The sequence below is a fragment of the Neoarius graeffei genome, chromosome 6, assembly GCF_027579695.1.
Source record: "Neoarius graeffei isolate fNeoGra1 chromosome 6, fNeoGra1.pri, whole genome shotgun sequence".
Lineage (NCBI taxonomy): Eukaryota > Metazoa > Chordata > Actinopteri > Siluriformes > Ariidae > Neoarius > Neoarius graeffei.
In genome coordinates, this window is record NC_083574.1 from 44338762 (window position 1) to 44366260 (window position 27499).

General features: G+C 41.2%; 1 protein-coding gene across 17 annotated transcripts in view; it reads right to left on the bottom strand.

Moving 5' to 3' along the window:
• mical3a (microtubule associated monooxygenase, calponin and LIM domain containing 3a) overlaps nucleotides 1–27499 on the bottom strand; it is a 307065-nt gene that overhangs the window by 67496 nt on the left and 212070 nt on the right. For 16 of the 17 annotated variants that reach the window (XM_060923703.1, XM_060923715.1, XM_060923719.1 and 13 more), the window contains 3 exons: nucleotides 19501–19687; nucleotides 10437–10531; nucleotides 1859–1937 (listed from right to left, as the gene is read on the bottom strand). In XM_060923703.1, coding sequence (XP_060779686.1) covers nucleotides 1859–1937; nucleotides 10437–10531; nucleotides 19501–19687 — 361 coding nt within the window. Of the gene's footprint in view, nucleotides 1–1858; nucleotides 1938–10436; nucleotides 10532–19500; nucleotides 19688–20057; nucleotides 20169–23924; nucleotides 24024–24239; nucleotides 24357–24517; nucleotides 24617–27499 lie in introns of all 17 variants that reach the window. The other variant, XM_060923717.1, reaches the window with a different exon arrangement.

Genomic DNA, 27499 nt, shown 5'->3' on the forward strand with positions numbered 1-27499 from the left:
TTTTTGTACTTCATAATTGTGTTGGGCATACTTTGCATGGAAGGAAAACTGACGTGGTGATCTTTGTTTACATGAAAGTAGTATCATGCTAGCTAGTAGGGGGTAGGGCTTTCCTTAATATCATGCAAATGAGCACCATTATGTGCCCGCCCTACACCCAGAGTAGTCTGGTTAACACCAGACCATATCACAATTGAAATATGGTCTGGAATCTGCCTATTGAATTTCTCGTAGGGGAGGTGTGGTTTACGATTGTCAACGGCCGTTTATTGGACGTTGCGAATGTCTATCATTTGGCGTATGGCCAATCATGGCAGTTGTACCCAGTGATGTAGTTAGAGCGACGAAGAAGACGAAGAAGAGAAGGAAAGAGAAAGAGAAGGCAAAACAAAAATAGGAAAACAATGGCACCGAACGATTACTGCTGTTTTAAAACAAACTTTTGCTCTAAACTATTCAGAAGAGTGTCTAAAGCTTGATCGAAAGTTTGGTTCGTATCGCTCGCCGCCATGTTAAATGTGATCCGTAAACAGTCCCAAATAAACTACAAGCTTCCGTTTGTCGAGTAGTACGCGTCACCGTCTTTCCACCCCTCCCCACTCTCTGATTGGCTCCCTAACTCAGGCGAGCCTTTAGACCATAGTTTCCATGCTGTCTTTTCAGATCGGAACGATTGTGCAAAGCAGCATGGGATTTCCCAGGCTATACCCAGAGTAGCTGAGATGGAAAACTTTGAGGGCGATTTTCTCCCTTTTCTGTTTTAAGAAGTATACACTTTCAAAAGGCCACACATTCTTCAAATATGGTCAGATCTCCACATGGAAGGCATCATTGAAAATCTTAGAAACTGTACTTTCTGAATCTGTCAATAACTCAAAATGCCCCCGGGCGGACATGTGTCCCTGGATTCTGTTTTCTGACACATATATTTATATAAAAAGATATTTTGTACTAAATGTAAGTCTATGTAAAACTAATTTTAAATAAAAACTAAATATGTTTTGTTAACTTAATACCACATACTGATTTTTAAAAAATTTTTTATAAACAATCATATGGATGTCGATAATTGTGGAACGGAGTCACGCGATCTGATGCGCTAAGTAATCGGGAATCAACTCATTTTTTTCCAGTGGAAGTTTGAGTAGCTATTCATGCGCAATTTATGTATTGAAAATCTTTTCTACTTTTGCAGCGACCAAAAGATCATTATTAAGGTGTCGATAACTGTAGCTGCCGCTGTAGTTGGAAAAAAAGTTACTGAACTGTACTTTCAATGTGTGATCGCTCATCTGGGAAAGTGCATATAGCGTAACTTTAAAATATGTTAGGATCTTTAAAGGATATCTGTTATAATTAGCTGTCCAGGTACATATTAATACATACAAAAGATGCAAAATATGTACCTAGTGACAAGTAACAGTACAGTTTAGTAACTTTACTCAAATAAGTTTAGTTATTGTGCATTTATCATTCGAAATCACACACACACACACACACCACTGAATTAAACGGAATTTAATTAAAACACACACACACACAAAAAAAAAAAAAACCTGAAAGCTGCATCTTCAGAACACACCCACTGAAATAAGCTATGACTTCTGTAGCATAGTGTTTTGCAGCTCATCCAGAGACTTGGGGATAATAAAGGTAAAGGGCGCATGCTAGAAGATATTGAGCAGCAGGTTGAGGGTGAGGCAGGAGAACAGGTACAGGCAGTAAGTGAAGAGGAAGGCTAAGGGACAGTGTGCCATCTGATGGCCAGTCCAGGACATGGTGCGGCGCAGTGAGCACATGGAGCCCCCCACCCTGGGAAAGTGGCGCAGGACAGCAGCAAGAGAGGAAAGGTGGGTACCTGAGGGCCCACGCTCCACCGGACATGGAGCCCCAGGGGCATCCACACACACTGCAGGTATCACCGGTGCCTGGGATTCCTGAGGAAACAGGGAGACAAATAACGCTGAGGTGAATTTACACACACTGATGATATACTGATTCAATCAAAACAATCATTCATTCAAGGGTGGCACATTGAGCAACACTGCTTCCTCACAGCTTCAGGTCCCCAATTCAATCCTGAATTCAGGTTACTCTCGGTGTGGAGTTTCACGCCCGTGGAAGTTTCCTTCAGGTTCTCTGGTTTTTGTCCTGCTCCTAAAAACATGCCAGTGGGTGAACTGACTACTAAATCGCCCCTCGGTGTGAATGAGAATATGCATAGTGCCCTTCAATGGACTTGTGTCCCATTCAAGATATGTTCCCTCCTCATGCTCAGCACTTTCAGTGTTAAATCAGTCTAATCGGTTATGGCAAATTAAGTCAAGTTTAATTGTCTAGCGCTTTTAACAGCAGGCAGACATTATCGCAAAGCAGCTTTACAGAAAATTAAAGACTTTAAACAGAGTTAATTTTATCTGGATTGTGTAGGAAGTAGGCTCCGCCTACTCAAGCGAGTAGGACGCTTCTTTGCTTTGCTCCTGCTTGATCTTTAATTTTTTACTTTTTCCACTATTTCTTCATTTTATTTTTCACCTTTACAAGACAAGTTAGCTTTGATAGTAAGAACAACACAGAACGGGAAACTTCAGTGGTTATTTGCTTGAGAGGCTAAAATAAAAAACTGGCAACAACCGAACAGCAAATCACCTTGACATTGGATTAAAACAAAATGCCAGGGGGCAAAAAACCCAGGAGATCCTGCAGAAAATGCACAGAACTAGAACAGAGGATTTCCATCCTGGAATCAAAGATTGATGCCCTGCCAAAGACGGACGAACTAAGAGAGATCTCTCACGAAAGGAGTACAGAAACGGTGGCTGAGAATGCAGAGATTACACCCCGACAGGCCGATGGCATTGCAGATCGAGTGGATGAATACATCGATCTAACAGAGCAAAATGTACAGAAAACTGGCACACCATGGGTGGCAGGCCCAAAAATAAAAACAGAAGAGTAATTACCTCAACACCAGTTCGTTCTGATACTATGCAACCCATGCTCCATAGCCATGCTATTAGAAATAGAGCCAGGTCTATAAACTACAATAGGATTTACAGTCCTATGGAAAATCCACAGCCCATAAGGCTTCAGAACAAATTTGAATGCCTCAGGGATGTGGAAGCGGAATTTTCAGGCGGGCAAGCACATCATAGAAAGAGATCGCACCACAACCGAAGAGCTGTGGGAAGAGGCAAAAAGCAGCTCGTAACACCACCTGATCCCACAACCCTTGTTCTTGGTGATTCCACTGTAAGACATTTAAAAGGACATCGGATGATTATTTGCTGCCTTCCAAATGCATCCATCTCTGACACCAAAGACAGCATTTTGAAACTCATGTCCGAGTATAAAGCTATCAAACGTATTGTTGTGCATGTGGGAGCAAATGATGTTTTCAGAGAACAGCTGTTTGTCCAAGATGATTTCAGAAAACTTTTTTCTGACCTCTAGAAGACTGGAATACAATCTTTTATTAGTGGCCCACTCCCTGCAAGGGGAAGTTTTGTATTTACTAGACTCTTCAGTCTTAACACCTGGCTTGGAAAAACTTGTTTTTCATTTGGTATGAACTTCATAGACAATTTTAACCTTTTCTGGAATCGCAGAGAATTCTTCAAGCCAAATAGCACTGAACTCAGCCGGACTGGGACCAAAGTTTTGGCTGATCATTACAGCCTCTCTCTTCAGCATGCATTCTTTTCTCAGCCGACATTGGGCAGGACTGTTGATAAGTGCTCACAGACTGACCCAGTCACAGATATCAACAAAACCTCTGCAAAGCCAAAACAACTACTCATGCAAGCACAGCAGAGATGCTTCAACAAGGGGACACAGCCATTTGGGGCAGACTGCCAAGGATCATCTGGGACAGACTGCCAAGGGTATCAACAATCACATGGAGAATGTGAGCATGTTGTTAACAATGGGCAGCCACAGATATCTGCATTGTTCATCCAGATTGAGGACCTGACCAAAGACAATCATGCCAAGGCTGCATCATCCACATCTCGACTCCATGCAAGTATCATGGAGACAGTCACCACGGAGACATTCACAAAGACCTCACCAAAGTCCCAATCTCAGTCCCGCTCTTCTGATTTCATTGTACCATCCCCGTCTCCCCCCTGCATGCAGAGATTGTTGCCAATGGCTGCACTCTCTTTTTCTATCCCAAATCATTCACGACAAGCAGTGTACTCAGTTCATCGAAAACCAACCAACAGACTGAACTGTGTTCACCCAGGACTTTCAGCTGGCTACCAATCTTTTTCACCATCTAAAAAATACATGACATCTCCATTCCTTCCCCCTCCCAACCTCATGGAATATACAGAGAGTCCTGTATGATGTGCTGTGGGTCCCTGCATTGGGTGTAGTTTTGAAAACAAGCTGGGACCCAGTATGCCTATGCCATTCTCTATTCCTGTGTTGATAAGAAATAGAAAACATAGAGCATATTTAACCCAGGGGGTAAACCAGTCTAGTCTCCTTCCTGTTTCAAAACAATATCAGAGTGCCCAAGCGGATATTACTACTAGACTTTCTGTAAAGCTAGCTCTTTTGAACGTTAGATCACTTTCAAACAAGTCATTTTTAATTAATGATCTTATTTGTAAACACAATCTTGATTTTTTGCTTCTAACTGAAACATGGCTGGATCAAGCAAAGAGTGCTACCACCCTTATTGAAGCAGCTCCTCCAAATTTTAATTTCATGAGTGCTACCCGACATGGGAAAGCTGGAGGGATCGCAAATATATTCAAAGCCTCTTTTCAATGTAAACAGTCCTCACTTGGTGATTTTACATCCTTTGAACATTTATGTGTACTTGTTACATGCTCTCCTAACATATTGTTATTAACTATTTACAGGCCTCCGAGACATTCAACCAAAGTTTTTCTGGAAGAGTTTGGTGAACTGTTGTCAGTCATTTGCTTAGAGTTTGACTGTCTTATTATATCTGGGGATTTTAACTTGCATGTAGATAATCCTGAAAACACTTATGCCAGAGAACTACTTGCACTTATTGACAACTTCAACCTAGTACAACATGTACAGGGGCCGACCCACTCTCGTGGCCATACCGTTGACCTTGTTATCGCAAAGGGTCTTACTGTTTCTACTACTGTTGTTGACCTGGCCTTATCTGATCATTTCTGTGTTTTCTCTGATGTTTCTATGTCCCCTCACATTCAGAACAGCTCAACGACTATGGGTAGGAGAGTCATAAACGACAATACATGTTCTCTTTGAGCAAGCTCTCTCACGGATCTCAACTAAAATGTCAGACTCTGTAGACGATTTACTGGAAATTTTTAATTCAAATATGACCCAAATTATGGATGATATTGCTCCATTCAAAATCAAAAAAAGAGTCAATGACAAGCAGAAAGCACCATGGAAGCAATATTCAGCTGTTAAACTGCTAAAGAGAGAATGTAGGAAGACTGAAAGAAAATGGCGCAAATCTAAACTTTACATCCATTATCAAATTCATAAAGAGATGCTTTGTAAATATAATTATGAAATTGGTAAAGCACGATGGTCTTTCTTCTCCAACATCATCAACAGGAATATGAACAATGCCCGTGTGCTATTTTCAACAGTAGAGAAGCTAACTAATCCCCCACCACAATTAGCACCTGAATTTCTCTCAGTTAATAAATGCAATGAGTTTGCATCCTTCTTCAAAGGTAAAATTGATAAAATACGGCAGAATATTGCTCACAATATATCTCAGTTGCAAATAACCGAAAAGCTGCAATCACCAGTGAGACAGACAGACAATTTCAACACAATGTCAGAATTTGATTGATTACGAGACTCTTGAAAAAACTGTACAAAATCTCAGTCCCTCAACATCTGAATTAGATATTTTGCCCACCAACTTTAAGTCTGTTCTTCACCTCATAATTATAGCTGTGCTTCAGATCATAAATACATCCCTAGAGACTGGCATTTTTCCTGTGTCCCTGAAAAAAGCCGTTGTAAAGCCCCTACCTAAAAAAGAATAACCTGGATGCTTCAGTATTGAACAACTACAGGCCAATATCAAATCTACCATTCATCGGGAAAATCCCTGAAAAAATTGTCTTCAATCAATTAACTGCCTTCTTGATATCAAACAGCTGTTTTGATAACTTTCAGTCAGGATTTCGTGCCAATCACAGCACTGAAACAGCGCTGATTAAAGTTATAAATGACATACGTCTTAATACTGATGCAGGCAAAACATCGGTCCTGGTGTTACTGGACCTCAGTGCAGCTTTTGATACTGTTGATCACAACATACTGCTATATCGACTTGAACACTGGGTTGGGTTGACTGGTAAAGTTATCAATTGGTTAAAATCATACTTAAAAGATAGAAGCTTCTTTGTTACCATGGGAAATTGTATCTCAACATCAATGTCCTTGACCTGTAGTGTCCCCCAGGGGTCGATCCTTGGACCATTACTATTCAACCTTTATATGCTCCCACTTGGACAAATTATCAAGAACAACTCAATTTTGTATCACTGCTATGAAGATGACACCCAAATTTACTTTGCTCTATCACCTAATGATTATGCCCCCTTTGAATGTCTCTACCAGTGTATCGACCAAATCAACAACTGGATGTCACTAAATTTTCTTCAGCTGAACACAGATGAGACAGAAGTAATTCTATTTGGGGAAAAAAGATGAAAGACTCAGGATTACCACTATTCTTGACACAAAGGGGATTAAAACAAAAGATATGGTTAAAAATCTTGGTGTTTTCATTGACAGCGAGCTAAACTTTGACAGTCACATGAAAGCAATCACTAAATCGGCATTTTATCACCTAAAAAACATTTCCAAATTAAGAGGACTTGTGTCAAAAAATGATCTGGAAAAACTTATACATGCCTTCATCTCTAGTAGGGTTGATTACTGCAATGGCCTTTTCACAGGCCTGCCAAAAAAGACCATCAAACGACTTCAGCTGGTTCAAAATGCAGCGGCGAGGGTTCTCACACGAACAAAAAGAACAGAGCACATTACTCCAATTCTAAGGTCCCTTCACTGGCTTCCAGTAAGCTACATAATTGACTTTAAAGCATTGCTGCTGGTGTACAAATCTCTAAATGGTACAGGGCCCAATTACCTCTCTGATATGTTGCAGCGGCCTAACCCAATCAGATCTACCAGATCGCAGCAGCAACATTTACTGGTAAAACCTGTTGTTAAAACAAAGTGTGGTGAAGCAGCTTTTAGCTACTATGCAGTACAGCTATGGAACCAACTGCCAGAGGACATTAAAAATGCTCCTGTTGTTGGCAGCTTCAAATCTAGACTAAAGACCAAGCTGTTCTCAGATGCTTTCTGCTAACTGATAAATGTCATCATCTTTACATGTTTTAAACTTTACTTAACTTTTACAGTCTTTGCATGCTCTAAACTTTACTTAATTTTTACTTCATTTTATTCTGCTGCTTTTTTTTTACTGAACTTTTACTTCATTTTATTATTTTATTTCTATTATTGCTTAATTCTCATTTTTATTTTTCACTCTCTTCTTCCCCTTTTATTTTATGTAATTTTGTTTTTTTGTTCACTGTTTTGTCTTTACTTCTGTAAAGCACATTGAGCTGCCACTGTGTATGAAATGTGCTTTATAAATAAACTTGCCTTGCCTCTAATTTATCCCTGATGAACAAGCCTGTGATGACGATGGCAAGGAAAAACTCCCTCAGACGACATGAGGAAGAAACCTTGACAGGAACCAGACTCAAAAGGGAACCCATCCTCATCTGGGTGATAACAGATAGCGTGATTACCAGAATGTCAAGGGTGCAGCAGCTCATCTGGCCTGCCATCAAAGCAATCATGACGACCACAACATCAAGCAGAACTGAACTGTGACAATGTGAGAGCGCGCCGACCTCCACGACAAATTGGTTACAACAGGAAAATCAACAAAGGACTAAATTTTGTTCCACAAGGGAAGATCAACCCAAAACATCAATCAGAACTGAATTCACATGATAAATGAGAGAGGAGATACAATTCTAGTCAGAAGAAAATATGTGTTAAATTGACCCAATTACTAATTTGTTAGCAAAAAAAAAAAAAAAATGGACAATACAATGACCAAGTTTTGTACAAAAGGTTTAGTTCTTTCAAATAAAACAATCAGAACTGAAATCCATTGAGAACTGAGGGAGGAGACACGATTTAACGGAAAATAAACAAAAGTAAACAAATTGACAACAAGAAAATCAACAAACAACCAACTTTTGTTCCCCGAGGGAAGATCGACCCAAAACATTGATCAGAACCGAAATCAGGTGAGAACTGCGAGAGGAGATACAATTCTAAGGAAAATTCCAAAAACTTAAGGTGACCTAATTAGCAGTTTGTTAGCAAAACAGGAAAAGCAACAAAACAACTGACCAAGTTTTGTTCTTCGAGGCAAGATCTACCCAAAACATCGATCAGGGGTGAGTTTCCCAAAAGCATTGCAGCACAAAGATCATCATTAAATGGTAGAGCGAGCAGCACAATGAACACTTTCTCTCCTTGTTAAGACGCTCTTAGCATTAAGGCCCCCGTCACACTTATTCGGAATTAGCAGGAATCAAGCAGAACCAGCCGGAATGAAAAAATTTTCAAAATTCATGCGGGAATTTCAAACCGACCAACATTCTTACAGCTTTGTAAGCATGCCGTTCGAATACTTAGAATGTGCTTCGAACCCGCCTCGAATGATTCTTGCACATTCCGGGTGTATTAGCTTTCGAATGCAGTTCAAATGTAGTTGGAACACAGTAGGAATACCTAGGATGCTGTTAGAATGCAGTAAGAATATTAAGCATGCACTTCGAATGCCGTACGAGTGCGGTTCGATTGCTGCCCGAATACCACCCGAAGTCTGGTCGGAAGGTGCCTCGAATGCTGTACGAATTCACCTCAAATGCAGTCAGAACGCTCCTGGAATAGCCACCGAATATGTTTCGAACGTCGAAGAATTCAAAGAGAATGCAGCTTGAATACTTAGAATGTACTTCAAATATCCCGGAATATACAAAGAATTTTCATTCCAACGGCATTCCGGCTCATTTGGGACATTGTGGCAGGATTTGAAGCGGCTTGCCATTTCGATTTTTCCCTCGAACGCAATCAGAATGTTTCGAATGCTGTTGGAATGCCGTAAGAATATTTAGAATGCAGTCAGAATGCAGTCAGAATGCAGTTAGAATGCCGTTCGATATTCCTCCTCTTCGAACGCACCTCAAATGTTTTGAGCATGAGCAAAACATTTGGGCCGGCCACAAGAATGGGCCCGAATGTTTGGAATGCAGTCAGAATACAGTCAGAATTTTTAGAATGCACTTCGAATATCCGGGAATATACGAAGAATTTTCATTCCGACGGCCCTACAAGAGGCTTTTGTGAAACCCACTGCAGAACTGAAATCGGGTGAGAAACCAGACAGGAGATAAAATTCTAGTGAGAGGCCTGGAAAATATGTTAATTTGGCATAATTACTAACTCGCTAGCAAAAAAAAAATTTGACAAAAACAACGACCAAGTTGCGTGCAGAGTGAGGAGTTTTTTCAAACAAAACAATTGGAACGGACGAACTGACGGAGGAGATACGATTTAACTGAATTGTGGATGATGGATGGCAACAGCTCATCGGCCTTATGGCTAAATCAGCTAACAAATAACTTGCTTCTATAACAGTGTCCTACATAGTCACAAAGTACAACCGTGCAAACAGGAAATTCATTATAGTTTTAGCATGAAGTCTGATTCAAAGTCTTCCTCTTCACGAAGCCATTGCATGCTTGGTTAAACACAACGTAGCTGCTACGCTCATTTGCATACTGTTGAAAAGTTGCTGTGTGATTAAATGAATTGATGTCAAACATCATTATTCATTCCTCGGCCCTGTTCCATTCCTGGGCCTCTCACTAAAATTGGTCTGGACATATAATCAGTTCTCCTGCCATCCCGAACAATTTAACTGCTGGTAAACCAGCGAATATTGGTTATACGCAGACACACAGAGTTGCAGGATCAGATTCCTGATTTATATAGTCAGTCATTCTCAGCATTATTTATCCAATCAGGTCAAAACCATTTTGTTTAGCATCAACACAAGCCAAGTTAGCTGGCTAGCTCACAAGCTCTGTAGCAAAGGGTTTCCAGTTACCTCGCGGTCATCAGCTAATAATGCGTATATCAAATTTGACAGACTGAAGCTGTTGAGCTTGCTGCATGACATCACAAAAAGAGTGTAATGGAAAAATTGGAGAAATTGGAACACTTTTGGGGTGTGGTCACAAATATGACCCAAAGACCAAAAGAAGAACCGGGTAAAATAATAAAGCACAAATATCAGGAATATATTATAATGCATTCATGTGTGGAAACAAACATCTCAAAACAGTATTGATCTTTACCTTCGGCTGGAGAGGAGCAGCAGGAGGAGCAGGTCTCTTCCTCTGAGCCTGCCCAGACAACCGGTAACAGTAATGCGGCTTACAGTAAAACTTCCCTACAGCATACACACACATACACAGAGAGAGAGAGCGAGAGAGATTCAGTACATGTACGTCATTTTAAACAAAGTTCCCAAAGACAGCACACTATACTTCCTTTGTCGTGCAATATTTTGTATATAGTTTTGATACAGTCTGATATATTTACTGATGTATTTGCTCCTTGCTTTATGCCCAGTGGAACGTCTCTACACAGTATGTTCTGAAGGAGGGGTCAATGCAGAAAAAGCAGCACTCTGTCCGAGGCAACAAAGCACCACTGTGTTCGAAAACAAAGGAAATCTTATGCTGCCACATAGTGAAAAAGTGAACAGAATGAGTAACTAGGAAACTGAATAACTGGGAACTTGATAACAGTATAGATCAGGGATCGGCAACCCTAGGCACGCGTGCCACAACTGGCACACCGAGGAATTTCCAGCGGCACACTGACGATGATACACAAACCTAATTATTCAACACATTAAAAATGTTCAAACGTCATCTTGAACTGTCATTGGCTTTTGCATGGCGAGCCTGCTCTTTTAGCATGACTACACAACAATATAGCGCCCCCCCTCCCAGTGTTGCCAGATACTGCTGACGGTTTCCAGCCCAAAATATGTTCAAAACCCGCCAAAATGCACTTAAAACCATCCAATCTGGCAACACTGCCCCCTCCCCATATTTCTCATGAGACAGGCCCACTTGATGCAGCAGTTGCGCTAAGATGGCAAAGAAGCCGACAGTTCGGGCTTTCCTCTCCTCATGGACCAAAGAATATGGGTTCGTTTCTCAGAGGGACTGTGCTGTGTGCACGTTGTGTTTTGAAAGTGTTGTGTGTCGAACATCCAGTGTTAAACGTCATTTCGAGGCAAAGCACGAAAAGACTTTTAAAGATCAGGCAGATAGGGACGAATCACTCTTTTTTTTTTTTTTTTCCTTTCCCTTTGTTTATTTGACAGGGACAATGCACAGCATACAACTGAGCCAGATTATAGCCACAAGGCTAATTTTCATCTGTAGTCCCTGGACAGGAATTGATGTTAAAAAAAAAAAAATGACAACAAAACATGTTATAGGTGGGACTATGTGCAGATATAGGCCTACTGTATATTGCAGTGACAAGTACATAGTTAAAATAAACTAAAGGAAACAAAAAACATAATATATAATAAAATAAACACAAAAACACAAGATCAGTGACTAAAAATGTCCACAATGCTGCCCTGCTTTTAGCCATTTCTTAAGACCTAATTTAAAAGTACTGAGTGTGGTGCTCCGTGTGGGTTTCCTCCGGGTGCTCCGGTTTCCCCCACAGTCCAAAGACATGCAGGTTAGGTTAACTGGTGACTCTAAATTGACCGTAGGTGTGAATGTGAGTGTGAATGGTTGTCTGTGTCTATGTGTCAGCCCTGTGATGACCTGGCGACTTGTCCAGGGTGTACCCCGCCTTTCGCCCGTAGTCAGCTGGGATAGGCTCCAGCTTGCCTGCGACCCTGTAGAACAGGATAAAGCAGCTACAGATAATGAGATGAGATGAGTGTGGTGCTTTGCCTGATACTAACAGGAATACTATTCCATAGCCCTGATGTTTTTACTGAGAAAGCACTTTGGCCAAAAGTAGAATGTCTAAACACACTTATACAGTCCCCTCTAGATGACGCTCTTGCAGTCCTTGTATTATTTGTGGGTCTGCACAGACTCACAAATTGCTTAAGGGGAGGTGGAGCAAGATCATTTATAATTTTAAAAAATAAACAGCAATTTAAAAAGAAAATAAAACTGTCCAAACTAAATAAACCATACTTCTGTATGATAGTACAGTGATGGTAGGTGTTGGATTTTTTGTCCAAAATTTTCAGTGCCTGTTTATAGGATTTGTGTATTAGTGACATGGCAGTTGCATTTGCTTGAGACCAGGTGGTCAAGCAATATGAAATGTGTATTAAAATCATAGAATGAAAATAAAGTTTGACTGCCTCTGTAGTCATCTGATTCCTTATTACCTTAAAATTGAGGAGATTCCTTTTAACTCGACCATTAACCTTTTTAATATTTTTTTTTAAAAGTTAGATGAGAGTCAACAATGACCCCTAAATATTTAAAATCGTCTACTACATTGAGCTTTTCTCCTTTAACAAATATGTCCGGCTCTTGAGTAGTGTTTTTACGTGAAGAGAAGTACATACAAACAGTTTTTGACGTATTCAGTGTCAGACAAGAGTAATCTAGCCAGTCAACTATTTTGCTCAATGCTCCATTGAGTTTGTATGCCGCTTGTTGATTTGTTTTTGCATAGACGTATATCACTGTCATCAGCATACATTTGGATGTTAACATCAGGGCAAACTAAGGGAAGATCATTTATATACATACTGAACGACAGAGGGCCTAGGATTGAACCCTGAGGCACCCCTATTGAACAGGTATTTTCAGTGGAGAGTGTGTCATTTATTCTAGTGCAATTCTTCCTTCTTGATAGGTATGATGTAAACCACTTAATCGTGTCAGCTGAGATGTTATGTGAGGACAGTTTAGAAACTAAAACATTGTGGTTTACGGTGTCGAAGGCTTTCTTCAAATCCAGAAAAATTGCTCCAACTACTCCACCCTTGTCTACCTTGGATTTCAATTCTTCCACAAAGTAGCAAAGAGCTAGCCTGGGAAATCCCATGCTGCTTTGCACAATCGTTCCGATCTGAAAAGACAGCATGGAAACTATGGTCTAAAGGCTCGCCTGAGTTAGGGAGCCAATCAGAGAGTGGGGAGGGGTGGAAAGACGGTGACGCGTACTACTCGACAAACGGAAGCTTGTAGTTTATTTGGGACTGTTTACGGATCACATTTAACATGGCGGCGAGCGATACGAACCAAACTTTCGATCAAGCTTTAGACACTCTTCTGAATAGTTTAGAGTGAAAGTTTGTTTTAAAAAAAAGAACAGCGTTTGGCATTACAGTCTTTCTTCGCCTCTTCGTCGCTCTAACTACGTCACCGGGTACAACTGCCATGATTGGCCATGGGCTACGTATACGCCAAATGATAGACATTCGCAACGTCCAATAAACGGCCGTTGACAATCGTAAACCACACCTCCCCTACGAGAAATTCAATAGGCGGATTCCAGACCATATTTCACTTGTGATATGGTCTGGTGTTAACCAGACTAGCAAAGAGCAGTATCTGTGGAGTGATTTGTTCTGAACCCAAATTGCATTGCATGCAGTGGAGCATGGCACAAATTAAGATGGGTGGTGAGTTGTTGTACGACAACCCTCTCAACTACCTTGGAGATAACAGGGAGTATACTTATGGGCCTATAATTTGCCACGTCAGTAGTCTCTCCAGCTTTGAAAATAGGTATTATCACAGCTTTTTTCCAAGCATCAGGAAACAGACACTCATTAATGGACATATTTACCAGGTGTGTAATGGGTTTGCAAAGTGCGTGTGCATTATTCTTCAACAGGGAGGAATCAAAACCATATACATCTTGGGCCTTAGATCCTTTAAGATTAGTTAAAATTTTGTTTCTCTTCTTCATTTATTTCTTGGAGATTAAAAACTGGGTATTCATAGTTAGGTGGGGAGATGAGCACATTCCTATGACCAAAAGTTGTTGCTAATTGTTCAACAGACTCCTTAAAAAAGGTGTTAAAAGCCAGTGCAATTTCGCTGTCATCTCTTGAAATATTTCCATTAATGTTTAACTCTAGTGGCTGGTTTCCTTTTGTTACTTTCCTTGACATTGTATTTAGGTGTTTCCATATTTGTTGGCCATTACCTCTTGCCTGGTTAATAAGATCAATAAAAAAAAGTTTGTTTTAGATTTACGGAGCATACTTATTACTTTATTCCTCAGTCCTTTAAATATCCTATAATCACTGTCCAATTTACTTTTTATGGCAGTTTTAAGTGCATGATCCCTTTTCCTCATAAGGCTCCATAGCGCTTCATTTAACCATGGTAAATTGGATTTTTTACGTCCATGTGTACATTTCTTCATGAATTTATCTTTCACACCTCCAATAATGTTTAAGAAAGTGTGCACTTATCATTTAGAGGCCTGTCATCATATTTAAAATCAGACCAATCTAATCTCACGCGCAGTGTGCGGATATGGGAAGCAAGCCCACACTTTAAAAGTCTTTGCCTCAGCTAAAAACAATGCCACTGAAGCTAGCTATACAATTTCTCACTGCATAGCTAAACATGGAAAGCCATTCACAGACGGTGAATACATTAAGGAGGCCTTCCTCTCCGGCTCGGATAGTCTTTTTGAGGGGCTGCCAAATAAAGAGACAATAAAATCAAGAATAAAAGACTTGCCCGTATCAGCCAGAACTGTTGAGCGACGAATTGGTGAAATGGCAGAAAACGTAAGCGTGCAGCAAACAGATGGCATAAAAGATGCAGTGGTATTTAGCATTGCGCTTGACGAAAGCGTAGATGTGAATGATGTGGCACGTTTGGCAGTGATGGCAAGATATTGTGATGTGACTGTGAGAGAGGAGCTCTGCTGTTTAAAGCCAATGAACCCTGCTGGGCATCTTTACCCGAAAAGTTCAACTGTCTTCGCAATATCGCACTGGCTTTATCGTCAGTGTTCGGATCAACATATCTGTGTGAACAGATTTTCGCACTTGAAGAATGTACTTTGCCCCTCCCGAAGTCGTCTGACAACGGGCCATTCGGAAGCATGCGTCCAACTCAAAGTGACCAATTGCCATCCCCACATCTCGGAGCTAAGTAAGGGGAAGCAGGGCCAGGGATCACATTGACTGATAGGCAAAACATTTATTTTGTAACAAGGCTACTTCAAATTTGCAGTTTATTGTTAAGCCACTTTATGTAGGCTACTTGTCAATGTTCTCTGACACTCATTATTTAACTTTTTTTCTGTAGTTTTATTATTCATCAGTTCCATTTCCATTAGGCTGCTACGTCTTTATTGTGAATAACTTGGGCCTGTTACCTACTGAAAGATTTTGATGTTATTTTGTGAATTTGTATAAGCTGCTTGCAATGTTGTTATCCAATGTGTGTGTGTGTGTGTGTGTGTGTGTGTGTGTGGGGTGTTCTTAAACCTTGTGTGTGAGGTTAATGGCATAAAACAAGTGCAATGGTGTTTTACATTTGCTCAATGCATTAAATATCCATATCTGTCTAAAATGTGTGGTGTCTAATTACACATAGTTAACAACACCTATTTGAATGGCACACTAACAAGAAAATTTCTAATTGGCACTACATGGCAAAAAGGTTGCCGACCCTTGGTATAGATGATGATCTCCAATCATACATGGACAGCACTGTAACAGTTTCAATGGCAGCTTTCATTATTACCTCGCCTGCGACGAAGTAAGCAGAGCGAGGTATTGTAATCAGTGCAGTTTGTTTGTGTGTCTGTCTGTTAACAATCTAGCGTCTAGATGGTTACACCAACTGACTTCAAATTTTCAGGGTAGGTGGGCAATGGTCCATAGATTACCTGATTAAATTTTGGGAGTAATCAGGTCAAGGTGAAGGTCAAGGTCACTGGAAAGGTCAACCTCTTGGTCAAAATAACATTTTCCATTATAACTCAAAAACAGTTGCCGATAGACAGTTTTTTTACTATCAGGAGCATATAAAAACTCCCATATGGCCTTTCATTTGGCACCAAACTCGAGGTCACGGATTTTCAGAGGGCTGGAACTTGAGAACGGTTGATGGTAGACAGAGATTTACCATTATCAACTTGTAGGAAGTGCCATATGGGTTTTCATTTGGCACCATGATCTTAAGGTCATTGGTTTTCAAAGGGCTATAACTTTAAAATGGTTAATGATAGCCAGATGTTTACCATTATCAACATCTAAGAAGTCCCATATGGGCTTGTAGTTGCCGCCATAACCTTGGACCTTGAATGATTTTGAAATGTCAAAATCAAGGTCATGGATTTTCATAGGACTCTAACCTGACAGCTGCCAATTGAGAAATATTACCGTCATCAACATATAGGTATAAAATAAGTGCTGCCGGGCGAGGTTTGTTTTGCCTGGCAACACTTGTTTAAAGTTAAATTGCATATCATCATCACATGAGTCTCTATAGGTGCAGTTTGCAATGTTTACTTCGAGTATTTCGAAATCTGTAATGATCACATTTTCAATACTTCAGAAAATCTGTGTTCAGCCATAGAGGTCATATATAGGCTATTCATTTCAAGCCTTCGTTTTAAATTTTTTTTGAGCCCAGAAATTAGCTTCGCCCACAGCCACGACAGAGCTTCCTAGTCCTGCTGCTTTTCCTTCAGCGTCAACTCACAAGCTGTACATACTTTCAGAGGGGTGAGGTGAGATGCAGAAGGGAAGAAGGTTCATCATTGATGTTGCACTTGGAATTTGCCTCATAGTCAACAAATAGCCTTGGACACGCACACAAAAATTTTTTTTTTTTTTTTTTTTTACAAACGGCCCCTTTTAAAAGGTGTAACCCTTATTTCCACATTCTAGGATACCATCCATTTTGAATTTTCTGCCTCTCAACAGTCATTATTTCAGTTCAACGCCAACACACGGTATCTACAGTATGGATATTAATAAAAAAAATGAAAAAAAAAGGATTTAAAACCATGCTGGGTTTGTTTTTGCGCAAAGAAAATATTTATTTAAACATTTATGGACGGAATCTCCAGTACTGTTGGGGAATATTACTTTTGCGTGTCATTTCTGAAGCCACTGTTTTTAGATGATTATTCGTCAGCGAGTGGTCCTGTTCGTAGCAGCCGCTTGTGGTTATAAGGAACAACCTTCTGAAGCTCAAGGAGGAGATGGAAAACTCAAGTATGCTTTATTTACATAAATGTTAATATTCATTCATTTGTCATCTATAAGAAATTGTTCTCCTGTTCCCACCTCACTATTTAAAAAAATAATAGTAATTAAAAAAAAAAAGTCTCCGCTGATAGCTCCTGTTGTATTGCTTCACACAGGGGATAAATAAACTTCTCTCCATTTGCTCTATAAGAGTTTTTCCAGTTAATTTTATTTGGGGAAGAGCAAACATTCTCTGACAAGTCTCAAATCTCAAAAGTCAACAAGATTTCCGTCATGGGAAAGGCTTCAGGACAGAGGACTTTATGCTTTACGGTGACCACTACCGTCCCCCCCATATTCTCCCTAATTTAATTCCCACTCAACCACCAAATGGGGAGGACGAATGCTCGGAGGAAGCGCATAAAACCACCAAGGACATCTTTTCAAACTGCTATCAGTGTACCACACCTATAGTCCAGCTGTTGAGCAACCAAAAAAAAAAAACCCCCAAAAAAACCCCATGGAATTGTTTGTTTTGTGATAGAAGCATGAAATTTGGCACACTTGCTCAAGTTGATGTATATAATAATTCTAGACATGTGGGCATTTCAAATTTGGCTTCTAAACTCTGAAATACGCATGTGCAAAATCGACCCAACATGAAAACGAGGCTAAACGAATTTTCTTTATGCTTCTGCGGCAGGGATTGTAATCAGTAATGACGAGAGGTATTTTTTTTTTCAACATTTTGACATCAGATGATCATATGAATCCATATTAACAGCTAAAACTTTGAACTGCAAAAATGCTCTTCTGGCAGCCTTTTTATTTACTTAATGCTGTATCCCTATGTCATGTGACTAATCACGTGATATCTTTGAGAACAAGAAATTATTTATTTGTGAGGTAGACAGTCAATCAATCAATGTGTCATTTTTTTTGTAAGCAATCTTATAAAAATACCTTGAAAACAAGAGAAAATTCGTTTAGCCTCGTTTTCATGTTGGGTTGATTTTGCACATGCGTATTCCAGGGTTTAGAAGCCGAATTTGAATGCCTCCGTATCGAGAATTATTATACATCAACTTGAGCTAGTGTGCCAAATTTCATGCTTCTATCACAAAGTGAACAATTTCTCACCTTAACAACCCAAGTATTAGAGGAAAGTGCTATCTACCCCCTTCTGCATACGGTCAATGGCTCATAGACACCCACAATTGTCTCGTGTCACTGTGATCAACAGGAGAGACTGGGGGGGGGGGGGGGGGGGGGGGGGGGGGAATGCCACCCTTCCATCCAGAAAATATAAACAATTTTGCTCTCTTGGACTCATGCCCATGGGTGGCTACGGTGTCATCGGGATTCAAACTCACACGCTCTGAACGACAGGTTGAATACTTTTCTGCTGTGCCACTCAGGAGCTAAAGGAAAGACCGTTTATAGCTGCTATAAGGTAAGTGATTACAGGCACCAACTTATTTCACTGAACATTAAATGCCACAATAAATGGGTAAAAATTATGCAGTGTTGTTTTTGTAATTTGTAACCATTGGCAAATCTCATCTCATTCTTAGTAGCCACTTATCCTGTCCTACAGGGTCGCAGGCAAGCTGGAGCCTATCCCAGCTGACTACGGGCGAAAGGCAGGGTACACCCTGGACAAGTCGCCAGGTCATCACAGGGCTGACACATAGACACAGACAATCATTCACACTCACATTCACACCTACGGTCAATTTAGAGTCACCAGTTAACCTAACCTGCATGTCTTTGGACTGTGGGGGAAACCGGAGCACCCGGAGGAAACCCACGCAGACACGGGGAGAACATGCAAACTCCACACAGAAAGGCCCTCGCCGGCCACGGGGCTCGAACCCGGAACCTTCTTGCTGTGAGGCGACAGCGCTAACCACTACACCACCGTGCCGCCCTCCGTTGGCAAATTGCTACGGTATTTAAGAAATAACACACTTCAGGACGTGTTGTTTAAAAAAAAAAAAATTATGTTTGTATAACAGCATGCCCCAAAGGTGTTTTATTCCTTACTTATTGCCATGTAAAACCTCATGTCTTTCATGAGAATTTATACACTGGACACACACACAGACCTGTACAGGTTTAAGATACCGGACATGCGATAACTGCATATGAATCTGTATTATATAAAAGTCATGATTGCGTACCATCCTCCACGTCGAAGGCGTAGGATGATAGTCTCAGCGTGGTGCCGCAATAGTCACACTTAAAGCAGCTGCGGTGAAAGAACTTGCCCTCCGCGCTCAGTCGCTCCATCACGTACACACGCTTCTGGCAGAAGAAGCACACATCGCTGCCTCCAATGTTCTGAGGAAACTCTTTCCGCAAGGAGCCCTGCAGGAAACACATACACACACATTACAGTCATATCTAAGGCACAGGTGATGGCTGATGATCAGCGCTCCAGCTCAGCCGTGAACATTAAACAGAACAAGCTCAGAGAATAAAAACAGTCTGTAGTTAAGCATTTTAGAAGGGAAAGAAAAAACAACAACAACACTGAGTAATGGTTTAAAAAAAGAGAAAATTAGGAATAAGAGAAATTTCTGAATGTGTCACCGTAAATGCAGAAAGAGCACGGTTAGTACAAGGGAGAGTCACGTTACAGGACAAAGTCAGTCAGTCAATCATAATTCCTATTTTCCTAAGCCACGTGCATTTCACATGTGCTATACGACATCAGTACAACACCCAGAACTCTTACCAATTCCCTCTTATCATCAAGACGGCTCCAGCAGTGTTCCCGAGGCTGAAGCTGATTGGCTATTTGCTCAGCCAACAAGCTCACGCCACCTGTATACATCTTTATATAATGCTATAATGGAATACATATAAAAAGACAAACTGAAAGAGAAGAAAATTTAGCGCAGAAAGAAGCCGTGAAAGAGCAGAATGTTTGCAGAGATATATATATATATATATATATATATATATATATATATATATATATATATATATCTCAGTGGTGGGCCGTCAGGGCCTGCAAGGCCTTCTCTGCTGGCCTGAAAATATCTAAAACAAATCACAGACAGACTGATTGATGTTAATTTTTTGTTTATTATTTTTATTTCATTTCATAACTATTAAATAATTCCAAATGGTCTGGCCGTTTCCTTTCCCGTGGATGCGCTGCTGCCAGACGTGTATTTTTCACGTTGAAGCATTTTTAACCAATCACATTTCAACCATCATTTGTTGCCAGTCAAATAAATCTGCCTGGAGGCCAGTACAATCAGTTCTGCTGGCCTGTCTGTGTCATAGACTGTAGATTCAAGTTAGTGAGCCCAGAACCAGTCGTATTAGGTGGGGTTTACATTAGACCGTATCAGCGGATCATCAGATTAACGTTTTTAAAACGATTTGCGTGCACACAGCAACGCCAATACACGGATACGTTCGGCTCCGCAGGCATCCTGCGCTCCAAATCACTCCGCCCTGAACAGCGAGTGCCCTCTGGAGAGTGCGCACTCCGGCCCTGCGCAGCTCACAGAGCGTGCGAGTGAAGCGCACGAGCAGTGATTCGGCACAAATAGCAGGAAGTGAAAGTCCGCGCCGTTTTTCAGCAGTCGTGTCACATGACCAATGTGGCATGACCAACGCCAGTGAATCAGGAAGGTGGATGTCACAGTGACGTTGTCCAATGACGACGTCAGCTAGAGCTCAGCACAGCGTATCCTCGTTTCTCAATGTTTACACAGCACCGGATCAGATACGTAATGGGTTGAATACGTGGGCCCTGGCGGATTCAAGTTGTTCCGCCTGTGGAGTCGTTTCCCGGCGTTTTAATGTGAATGGACAGTGCATCCGCGACGAAAACGAGACGGATACGGTCTAATGTAAACACCACCTTAGGCCGTCTCTGATGAGCCCCAACAGCCCATTGCAGGCGTATATGCTCTGATTGGCTCAAAGCATGCATAAGGAAACGTCATTGTATTCTCACCATTTGATTGGGTAGATTTCCAGCAGAGTTGCGATGACGCAAATGCTACAAAAAGTCATTGAGTGCTAGTCCACTTAGCAATTTTTAACTGCATTAACGAGCTTCAATTTGTAAATAGTTAAATAATATAAATATCTGTTTTATCAAGGCGGCACGGTGGTGTAGTGGTTAGCGCTGTCGCCTCACAGCAAGAAGGTCCGGGTTCGAGCCCCGTGGCCGGCGAGGGCCTTTCTGTGCGGAGTTTGCATGTTCTCCCCGTGTCCGCGTGGGTTTCCTCCGGGTGCTCCGGTTTCCCCCACAGTCCAAAGACATGCAGGTTAGGTTAACTGGTGACTCTAAATTGACCGTAGGTGTGAATGTGAGTGTGAATGGTTGTCTGTGTCTATGTGTCAGCCCTGTGATGACCTGGCGGCTTGTCCAGGGTGTACCCCGCCTTTCGCCCGTAGTCAGCTGGGATAGGCTCCAGCTTGCCTGCGACCCTGTAGAAGGATAAAGCGGCTAGAGATAATGAGATGAGATCTGTTTTATCAACCCAAAATGGCCGAAGGAGGGGGAGAAGTTGATATGGTGGCAAATTTATTGTCACAACCATTTTCCCGGAAGACTTTTCCAGAAAAGCTGGACATCGTTCTGTGACCATCCCCGTATCCACTGCTTCTGTCGAACGGACGTTTTCAGCCCTCAAGAGAATCAAAACGTATGCGAGAAACATGACAGGACAGGCTCGACTGTCTGCATTGGCCTCGATGGCCATCGAACGGGACTTTTTGATGGGACCGAAAAGAACAAACGACTTCTACGACAGAGTTATTGACGTTTTCTTGAGGAAAGAAAGGAGGATGGATTTTCAGTTCAGATAATCTCCGTATTGGTGAGTGATGTCCTCTACTTCGCCTATACTGACTGACCTCATTCGCATACATGCACACAAGGTCTCATAAGGCACATAAACACAAACATCGATAAAATAAAATGTTGCTATTTTGCAAAATAACATTGCAATATGAGGTTGTTATTGATGTTTTTATGAATGTCGCAGCTGTAGCTGCAGTAGAAGTTTTATAGGCATTATTGAGGGGTGGATTTAATTCAGACAGAGCAGTACTGAAGGCCCATGTGTGAAATGCACGGCCCGCCACTGAATATATATATATATATATATATAATGCTGGGTGATTTCAACTCCTTAAGGCAATGCAGGTGTTAGGGATGAAAAAAGAGAAACAAGGATGTGTTTGGTTGATCAGGTGTGTAGATGAGACGAGGCACACGGTGCAAAAAAATCCAAACCAAAAAAACATGCCAAATCTTAAAATTCTTGTCTGTGGTAATCGCAGATACACAACACTCTTAATGCATTAAAAAAAAAAAATCATCAGACCAGTAGAGCTCGTCACACTCAGCTCCCAAAGCAAGATAATTTGCACACATCAACAAAGCTTTCTATATATCATATTATTCTATCCATATTCACTGGATATGAGCAATCGCGTGCTCTGATTGGCTACTCTACTACTAGGACATCAGCTCGTATACCGCAAGTAGAGAAAAACAAAATGGCGGAGCGTGTTGCTGAAGCAACCGAGGACGAAATAAAAACTACTCGAAAACAAAACCCCCAAAATACAAAAACTGGAATAAAAAAAAAGTATTTAATGGTAAGAACGCATGTTTGTCTTTTTTTTAATTTTTATTTTCAAGAAATATTACAGCATTTTTCACAAATTGCTAGTCATTTCGCCAGTTTGTTTACATTCCAAGTGGAAATGATTTTGTCAGATGTTTTGTATAAAAGTTTTTATTTATCGAATTTGCACAAAAAAAAAAGCTCTGTTTCTCAAAATCCAGTGAATGTGGATCGAATAAAACAGTTATTGCACTCAATCTCATCGCACATGGCTTATAGCCGACTCGGCACTATGCGCCTCATCAGCTCATGTACGACTCGATTTCATGGAATAACTTAATCATCATTGCAACTTAGTATAAATACGGAGGTGATTATAGAAAATCATATGCGCTGATTGGCCAAGAGATTGACTATTTCTCGATAATCACCTCGAGCGACTCTGCAAAACGGCAGCCAGTCGCTTTGTCACCGTAAATGAGGAAGAATTAGAAATTCTGAAAGAAAATCCTGTTCCTAAAAGCACTAAAGATGCTACGAAGTTTGGTCTAAAACTATTCAAAAAGGGAAGGTGGAATTGGGATTTATTTTATCGATTTCAAAACAAAGTATTTTATGTGAGTCGGAATAGATAAGTGACAAGTCTGCGCCGCGCCATTACTACATGCGTATGCTGCTTTTGAAGTTTGAAACAAATTAATATTTAAAAAAAAAAAAACAAGATTTAAAAACTAAATAAATAAAATCACCCGTGTATTTATACTAAAACAATTATCCGCCTCGGTGAATATTGGTGAATAATAACCTTGACTTCATCTCAGCTATTGTTCACCAATATTTCACCTCACCTTCAGCGAATAATTGTTAAATAGTGGACTAGATTCTGGAATCTCACAACGTGGTCAGTAAATAAAAGCAGTGCACAGGCTGATTGTCCTGTGAAAGTGTATGTGGAAGCGTGTTAATGGCAGAAACCCATAGCCGCTCAAGCAGCAGGCTACCTGGCGGTTCAAGGAGAGTGAGGTGTGATGAGGATCAGTGGGCAGCTCTCGCTTTCTGTGCCACTGCTCGATAAGAAAGTGCGAGGGCTTTTTCTTAGGCTCCACAGGAGAGAGAGAGAGAAAAAGAGAGAGAATAAGCATTAGCTATCAGTGTAACATGGGAAAAGTGAAGAATATAAGTCAAGCGGGTAGGAAGAAAAAAAAAAAAGGGGGAGCCTATTCTATAATGCATGCTTCTTCAGTTTGCAGTATACTACACTGATTTTAACTGTAGCATCACTGAGTGGTGTTTGAAACACAGCATGGAGAGGTCACCTTGGGTCTAGCAGGCTTGTCTCTGAACAGAGAGGCTAACCTCTCGGCTCGCTCCTGGACGCTAGGGATATGTATCGGCACTCGATCATCAGAGTGCAATCGCAAACTCTGTGTCTCCTGTAGAACAGAAGCACGCTGTGGTCACCACGTGAACAAAAACCGTCAACTGTGGGCTGTAAAGTAGCTTTGCAGGAAGCTGATCTAAAGGAATCCAGTGCCACTGTTAGTTTAGAACAGCACATCAGAGATGGGGTTCATGCACAGCAGCCATGCTGTACCTCCTGCTGAGGATCAGGGGAGCAGGACGGCTGCCCGGGGTGTAACCCACGGCTCAAAAGCCACTGCTGAAGGAAGAAGCGTGATGGCTTTTTCATCGGCTCCAGTGGGAGAAGAGAAGAGAAGAGAGAAAAATGGGGAGAGACAGAAGGAGGAGGTTAGAGCGGACAGCAGAAGGCAAAAGCTGTCGGTGGTTTGGAGTAGAACTTGACAACTGGGATGCAATTGGATATGATTTCTCAGAGGGAAAAAAAGAAGTATATTTTATATACACATGTTCACGTAGGGTTTAAAAGTATCAGGTTATAACTTCTGAACATTTAGAGAAAAAGAAGGTCAAATCTCGAGCTCGTTGACTTCAGAAGAACCCTTAATGGTTCCGTGTAGAAACCTGCAGCTGATGTTTATCCAACAGGCTCTTTGCAGCTCGAGGTCACGTGCTTGGATACCACATAGCAACGCCATACTGGAGAGCAAGCGTTCAGGTAAACGGAACTCTCTACAAGGTCAAGCACAAAAGTTTCAACAGTTTATAGCACTTCATATCGTTCCTTTTCGAGAAGAATTGTCAACATAGTTTTCCAAGTTGAGTTTCAGCTCCTTTTTACTGGAAAAAAAAAAAGATTTTATCGCAAAGGCATCGACTTTTAATGGACGGTATTTGGATCTTTGCAGCCAAACAACATGGCGACTTCGCAAGGTACAGTATGTACACCAAAATACCTCGTAAAAGCACTTATTGTAATTCTAACAGCTGCATAATAAAAGTTTAAGGTATATAGTTGTTTTTGTAGGGCGGCATGGTGGTGTAGTGGTTAGCGCTGTTGCCTCACAGCAAGAAGGTCCGGGTTTGAGCCCCGTGGCCGGCGAGGGCCTTTCTGTGCGGAGTTTGCATGTTCTCCCCGTGTCCGCGTGGGTTTCCTCCGGGTGCTCCGGTTTCCCCCACAGTCCAAAGACATGCAGGTTAGGTTAACTGGTGACTCTAAATTGAGCGTAGGTGTGAATGTGAGTGTGAATGGTTGTCTGTGTCTATGTGTCAGCCCTGTGATGACCTGGTGACTTGTCCAGGGTGTACCCCGCCTTTCACCCGTAGTCAGCTGGGATAGGCTCCAGCTTGCCTGCGACCCTGTAGAACAGGATAAAGCGGCTAGAGATAATGAGAAATACAGTAGACCCCCGCCTATTCGCGGTTCAATATTCGCGAATTCACATATTCGCGGGATTTTATATAGAACATATCTCCTATACATTCGCGGAAATCTCAGCGATTCGTGGTCATTTGCGGCGAACATATCGAACGTTTACGCACTGCGAACGTTTACGCACTGCTACATTCTCGGAGCCGAATGCTTGCTCGCTATTGGCTGACGTTTGAATGGTGGGCTGCTGCTCATTGGCTGATACGAATGAGCGCATTGTACAGTACAGTCTCGTGGTTCCCGTAGTTCAGACTTGTTCACGTGTTGTGCGTTCTTGGTATTTTTGAATAATTTTTACGCCCTACAATGGCTCCTAAACGCTCTGCATCTTCTAAGGCTCCTGCCAAGGAACCTAAGCGCCAGAAGAAGGTAATGACGCTGCAGGAGAAGGTAGGACTTCTTGATATGGCATCAACGAGAGTACCGTGCGCTACATAAAGAGGAGTTTTATGGGGGGGTTACAAGTATTCGCGATTTTGGCTTATTCGCAGCCATGTTCGATCCCTAACCCCCTCGAATACTGAGGGCTTACTGTACTTCATTACAGATGTCAAGGTCATTCACTCAGACCGCTACCTATACCTTTAATCATAAAAATTATGAAATTCGATTTATTGTTAACGTTTAAAACTATTCCTTTGCCATTCTTGAGGTCTCAAGGCATTTATAAACAAAAAGTCAGGCCATGGTTCTGCGTATCTCCTTTAAGTAGAGTTTTCAGGTATCTGTACTTTACTTGAGCATTTCTTCTTCTGACAACTTTTTACTTGTACTCCCTACATTTGAACACAAATATCTGTACTTTCTACTCCTTACATTTTCAAATCAGGCTCGCTAATTTAGTTTTAACGCTTCTGAGGGGAATTATCGATTATTTTTCATTATAGCGCACCTTCCCAAAAATCAAGACTGATTTCAACCTAAATATATGGGACAACGACACCTAGAAAAGACAACACCGACGCAATCTGGCAACCCTGTCTAAAACATGAGCTGTGTTCAAATGGACTTTTAAACATTGTGTAAACATGCCAAATTGGTCCATTTAAATACCTAATGCTTTAGCTGTATGTGATGTATGCTCTTCAAACTCCTCAAATAAGTTATTAGGAAGCATGTATGAAGTCTAATAAGGTAAGGATACCGATTAGCACGCTGTACATAGCTAATCAATACCGACTGCACATGCAAGTGGATTATTTTTCAGAAAGTCCTTGGCACTTAAAATCTCTGCATATACGGTATTACATCCCTCATCAAAAAATTCCTGGGCAGGGATTAGCCAAGGATGGGTCACGTGACACAAAACAGTTTCACCAATGATTAAGCAACGTATCGTGCGACGTCAAAAATTAACAATCAGAGCATTAGCGACGCAGTAGCTCACACAGCCGTGCCATGAGAAATCAGACTTGTTTATAATTAGCCAAGTTGCTCTTCGTGAGAACAATTTGATCTTCAAAAAACAAAACAATCAGAACCAAAATCCATTGAAAATTGACGGAGGAGTAGCGACTTTCCTGAAAGCTTGTTAATTGGCCTAATTAGCAACTTGTTAATGAGAAATCACAAAACCAGGGAGTAACTTTTCCGCAGACTGATTAGATCTTCCAAACAAAACAAATCAAAATCCATTGAAAACTCGGGGAGGAGTAGCAATTTTTGTGAATTGTAGACGGATGGACGACGTGTGATGGCAATAACTCATCGGCCTATAGCCATGTGAGCTAAAAAAAAAAAAAAAAAAAAAAAAAAGTGGAGATGTGATTCAGTCATGGTATATCC